General features: G+C 38.6%; 2 protein-coding genes across 3 annotated transcripts in view; both read right to left on the bottom strand.

The window, feature by feature from the left end:
• CFAP20DC (CFAP20 domain containing) overlaps nucleotides 1–6,000 on the bottom strand; it is a 223,495-nt gene that overhangs the window by 87,823 nt on the left and 129,672 nt on the right. Inside the window, exon 13 of one of the 2 annotated variants that reach the window (XM_069084234.1) lies at nucleotides 1,476–1,856. The exons of the other annotated variant lie outside the window; for it this stretch is intronic. Coding sequence (XP_068940335.1) covers nucleotides 1,476–1,856 — 381 coding nt within the window. The remainder of the gene's footprint in view (nucleotides 1–1,475; nucleotides 1,857–6,000) is intronic. 2 annotated transcript variants of the gene reach the window in all.
• Nucleotides 1–6,000, bottom strand: part of FAM3D (FAM3 metabolism regulating signaling molecule D) — a 307,323-nt gene that overhangs the window by 231,692 nt on the left and 69,631 nt on the right. The window lies entirely within an intron of this gene.

Genomic DNA, 6,000 nt, shown 5'->3' with positions numbered 1-6,000 from the left:
AAGTCTACACAGGTTGTGGGAGAGAGAGGTGAAGGAAGGAAAGGGGAGGATGGAAAAGGGAAGGGAGAGAGGAGAGAAAGGAAAAGGGGAGGAGGGGGAGGAAAGAGGGGGGGGTTCCGATCTCGGAAGAGTGCACGAACGCCCCAACAGAGAATCATGCTCTACACCGATCTTTTTGGTGTCCTTGAGAGGCCACTGGAGGCAAGGCATGGTCTTTTCCTTGCTAGCATCTTTTGGGTTGAGCACGGTAGTCTATGATAGGCTGCTTAGGATGTTTCAATACATAACTTTACACTGTGACAACTCAGCATACACAGGTTATGACTTGGAAAAAAATATCTTCAACTTAAAAAAAAGAGCTTGAATATCACATTTGAAACCACTCCATTTGTTCACAATTTACTATGTACAGTTACAGGTGGAAAGAAGAAAAAACTAGAATACATGAAAAAAAAATCAATTTAATGGGCATGCACACAGTGCTCAACCCAGCCTTGGGATTCAGACTGTGACAAAGGCTACCCGCAAAACTTCAATCTCGGTTCTTTTCTTTTCCTGGGATGTGATAAATAGACTATCAAAGGCCCTGACTAATGATGCTTTTATGGCTTAAATTCAGATTGTTATTGAAAGTCTATCACTTTCACTTTGCAGGTTTTCACCTTTCAAGAAGGTCTGCATTTATAACTCATAGGCAACAAGAAGTGCCCTTCTGGGAATCTTACATGATAACATTAACTTTTTTAACAAAATACAAGAATTTATATTAATTTTGGGATATGAAATCCACGTTTTATGTTGAAACAATCACACTGATTTTCTGTCTTTTTTAATTAACCCTATTCACAATTATTTGATTTTGTCTTGTAACTGCCTAAGTTAGGATTCTTTGTCTTTGAATTTAGCTCAGAAATTCAGCTGGTCTATAAGGAGTTAAGTTTAGAAATCCAGTTCTCTTGTTAATTAATGTTCTATTCTTGTTTCAAGGAAATCTGTTATCCTTGAAGGATGTCTAAGTTTGCTAGCCAAAGAAGTCTGGTCCACTATCTAAGCTCACAAGTGGCCTCAAACAATGGACATTTCTTAATCATAGGAGGGAAGGAGGGGGTTTCAGCAAGCCCCTCACTCCTGACCATTCATAGCTTGTTCTCTGCCTAAGCTGTGTTGTTTATTCTGTTATCCCCTAAAACTATAAGAAGGGTGGCCATTCCCCACCTTAGGGTCTTAGCTTAGCTGGGGAAATCTGAGATTCTATTTATTGGTAAATCTGGGCTTTATTAGTAAATGGATTGTGCTTGGAATTCTGTGCCTCATCTACCTTATTTTTTAACTGTTACAATGTCACTGTTCCTGCCTTAGAATGCAAAAGAACAGAAGAATACAAATGCTGATTCTCCTAATGATGGACAAGAGGCCTTATGAAAAGTGTGGGGAAAGAAACACTAACATAGGTAAACCAAAGGGGAATCACTTACAGGTGCGTCAGCAATCGGCCCTGCATTTTCCACCAGGATTTCTTTTAGGGAAGGTTTGTTTACTGATGCTGTTACTTGGTAAACTGGGAGGTCCTTTGGTTTTGTGATGGTGCCTGGAATTTCCTTAGACGAGTCAGGCCTTCTTAGAGTGGGAGAGAGACATGGAGTAGGCCCCACACTCTTCTGAACACTGTTTTGGGGTTCAGATGCTGCTGTTTCCACACAGGCACTTTTTACATATCCTTTATATGTCCTGCTTCCAGCCTTTCCCAGATTCCTTTCTAACAGCTGCTCTGATGAAACTGTTAATTCACATAACCCTGATGTGCTGAGTCTAGCTGTAGGGCCTGGTGTATTGTGGATGAACAGACTCTGGTTATCCTAAAATATGGGGAACAAAGTGAAAACAATTTTGAGCAGAAACTTGTGGTGAACAAGTTATCACGTACAAGTCCTTAAGCCAGTTTGCAATTTGTGGTTTTTATGAATCATGTGATTTTTATAATAACACGGTTGCTTTATAAATAATAGCTTGTTTTTTTAAATTAACTATCAGCAACAGGAAATAACTGAATAGCTAAAGACAAGAGGGAAAATAAAGGCCCTGGGATATGCTCACTGGACATACACTCTCTGTACACAGCCTCTCAGCACATCCTGTATTTACCACCTCTGAGTGATACTAGAAACCGAACAAATAGCAGTCCAAGAGTATATTTATTCAAATTAGAAAAGAGAATCATCCTTGTTATCAAAAATACCCATGCTTCCCACCTTCAGTTCTGTAATCTGAACATACAATGAAAATGAAATGACCAGTCATCACTGACACAGGCATGAAAATGCCAAAAGACAGACTGAGGGACCCATTTTAGTACTTCCCCCCTCAATGATCCTAAGAGTTCTGTAGATCAGTGGGTTGGAATAATTATATTTCATATTATCTTTTCAATTATAGCAAGAGATGTGACTCTAAACTGTAAACCATATTAACTATCTGTTTGTAAGCTAATGTCTAATTATAATTTAAAACCCTACTTATCAAGCAGAGTCAAGATGGTGGAATAAAGGCAGGAACTCATCTGAACTCTCAAATTTAAGAAGGGTACCAGAAGTTTTCTCACCTATAAATTCCAAGGCAAATCCTGTATGTCCCATAGTCAAATAGGAAAAGCAAGGGTAAAATAAAGCCAATTCAAAAAATCAGACTAAAATGAACAATGGGTAATATTTTAGTTTATACTGATTTCCTTTTGGGGCCAGGGAGTAAAAATAAGAGAAATAAAAACAATCTGGTAAAACTCTGATATAACATGGAATTTATAAAACTGAACTGTGCCTCTAAAAATACATATTTCCTGATTGTTAATGTTCATGCTATTTGATAGACGCAATACAAAAACTACAAGTGTAATGTAATAAATTCTCAACACCTAATATATTTTAAAAATGTATTTGTTGATTGTTATTAGAAGGTAAATACACTGAAGTTATACGTTCTGTTTTAGTATGAATTTCAGAGGTAACAACATTATTCTTCTTTTTGTTCATTATGTGCTACTTAAAAACCAATGCTCTAATCTCATCCTATTAAAACTAGTTAGTGTAATTTTTTAGAGTATTAAAGAAGTTGTCATGCTGTTTATCCAGAAAATACAAATTGATTCTCTAAATCAGAAATTTAAAATATGTTGATTTAACATAATACATTTTCTTATAGTTCCAAATCTCTTCAATTATTTTTCTTTTAGTCCAAGGAACATTTGTTTGTTAAATATTCAATCGTGTAATTGTGCCAGGAACATCAATATAGTTTGCCTGATTAATTGTAGCTCAGCATATGTACACTGAAAATGAGAATGATTTCCCCACGGAAGGAGCACTTATACAGTTAAACTCCCTTCCTTAAAAGGACATGCAGATGGTCATTTGGACAATACTGGAATACATAAAACTGATTGCTCTTGCTGGGTTCTAATTTTTTAAAACAACATTCTAATGATTCTTGAAGACTACCTCCTTGGAACAGATGGCATACCCTTTCTTTTGTATACCCAACAACTTTAATATTCTATAATACAGAAGCTGCTTTTTCTTCTTTGTAAAAGTGGATGCTATTGTTTATTTTTATTAAACCTGCTCTTTTAATGATGTCAACCATGGGAAAAAGGTTTGATTTATTTAAAAGCTATGTGACAAAGTAAGCCTGTAACATTCTTAGACATTTCTAAAGATATTTTTTCTTTTTTTTTTTTTGGAGGGGGAAAGGCAGGGCAATTGGGGTTAAGTGACTTGCCCAAGGTCACAAGGCTAGTAAGTGTTAAGTGCCTGAGGCTAGATTTGAACTCAGGCCCTCCTGACTCCAGGGCTGGTACTCTATTCACTGCGCCACCTAGCCACCTCTCTGAAGATAATTTTAATTTGGCAGGTGAAAGCCTTAGGTGAGGCAGCATGTGCTTTATCTAGCTTTTGCCCAAGCTTTCACCCTTTCACTAATTGAATGCATACCCTCATAGGTGTCTCATTCATTCATTCATTCATCCACTTTGAGTTACCATAGTCCTGTGTGTAGGCCTCTACTTTATGCTGCAACTCAAACACCTGTCCTAGGACCCTGGTTAAGTTCACCATTTCCAGACCAACCACTGTACTTCCTGACAATAATTGAATGAATGAACAAATGATTCAGTAGTTTCTAGGTGCTATGGGCGCAGACCCCTAACACTAGCTCCTGGCAACCTTTGCACCACACTATCCCACATGTACTGAAGTATAGCTCATCACCATGATGATGGATTTAGCTTTAGTAATCAGTACCTCCCCTCTGACTGGAGGCCTAGAAGTCTGACTTTATTTCCCATATGCTGCCCTGCTTGGTCCAGACTCCTGCTCAGGCCACCCTATGGCACATCCCTCCTTTTCAGCTTCCTTTTGTGGGTTGTTTTCCCCATTAGACTATAAGCTCCGTTTTCTTATTGGTATCCCCAGTGCTTAGTACAGTGACCGGCACAGAGAAGGTGCTTAATAAATCCTGATTGTTGCCTCTATGTACCCTTTTCTTCCTCAAATCCTTGCTTTTCAACTTTAGCTCTGAGAAAAGTAATCCACCAGCACTGTCACTCCTCAGGAGGTGGCCATTGCTTGGCTGGTGAGTTTACTCCACGGCAGGCACTGTCTGTTAGATGCATTGTCTCTCACTATTCAAATGTCAGACTCTTGAGTGCCAGGGCTTTCTTGGTGGTGTGTGTTTGCACCCTCAGTGCTCAGCACAGAGTACTGAATACAGCAGTAAATGACTTGTTGTAATCTCCTGTTTGATAAACCCCAAAACTCCTCATTCTGGCATAAGAACTCACTATTTGACAAACACTGCTGGGAAAAGTGGAAAAGAATATGACAGAAACTAGAGATCGACCAGTATCACCACATGCCAAGATAAGATCAAAATGGGTACATGATTAAGATATAAAGGATGATACCAAAAGCAAATTAGGAGGGCAAGGAGAAGGGAAGAATTTATGACCAAACAAGAGATAGAAAACATGATATACAAAGTGGATAACTTTGATTACATTAAATTAAAAAGGTTTTGCACAAATAAAATCAATATAACCAAGAACAGAAGGAAAGCAGAATGCTGGCAAACAACTTTTATAGTCCATGTTTCTGAAAAAGGTCTCATTTCTCAACACAGAGAAGTGAGTTAAATTTATAATACAAGTCATTCCCCAATTGATAAATGGTCAAAGGATATGAACAGGAAGTTTTCAGATGAAGACATTAGAGCTATCTATAGTCATAGAGAAAAATACTCTAAATCACTATTATGATTAGAGAAATGCAAGTTAAAACAACTCTGAGGTACCACATCACACTTATCAGATGGGCTAATATGATAGAAAAGGAAAATAATAAATGTTGGAAAAGATGTGGGAAAATCAGAACACTAACGCATTGTGGTGGAGCTGTGGACATCATCCAACTATTCTGGAGAACAATGTGGAACTATGCCCAAAGGGCAATCAAAATGAGCACACTCTTTTCAGACCCAGCAACACCACTGCTAGGGCTGTATCCCAAAGAGATCATAAAAAAGGGAAAAGGACCCACATGTACAAAATATTTATAGCAGCTCTTTTTGTGGTGGCCAAGAACTGGACACTGAGGGGATGCTCACCAAGTGGTGAATGGCTGAACAAGCTGCAGAACACAGATGTAGCAGAATACTGCTGTGCTATTGGAAATGATGAGCAGATGGATTTCCAAAAAACCCAGAAAGACTTATATGAACGGATGCTGTGTGAAGTGAGCAGAACCAGGGGAACATCATACGTAGTAACAGCAACACTGTGCAATGATCAGCTGAGACAGGCTTGGCTCTTCTCAGCAATGCAATGCTCCAAGACAATTCCGAGAGACTCATGATGGAAAATACCTCCCACCCCCAGAGGAAGAACCACTGAGCCTGGATGCACACTGTTTTCACTTGTTTTCCTTTCCTGTGGTTTTCCCCTTGTGTTCTGAT

The sequence above is a fragment of the Petaurus breviceps genome, unplaced genomic scaffold (genome assembly GCF_028583685.1).
Source record: "Petaurus breviceps papuanus isolate PSGF00001 unplaced genomic scaffold, PetGlider_PUasm1.0 174, whole genome shotgun sequence".
Classification (NCBI taxonomy): domain Eukaryota; kingdom Metazoa; phylum Chordata; class Mammalia; order Diprotodontia; family Petauridae; genus Petaurus; species Petaurus breviceps.
This window is presented reverse-complemented; position numbering and strand designations above follow the sequence as displayed.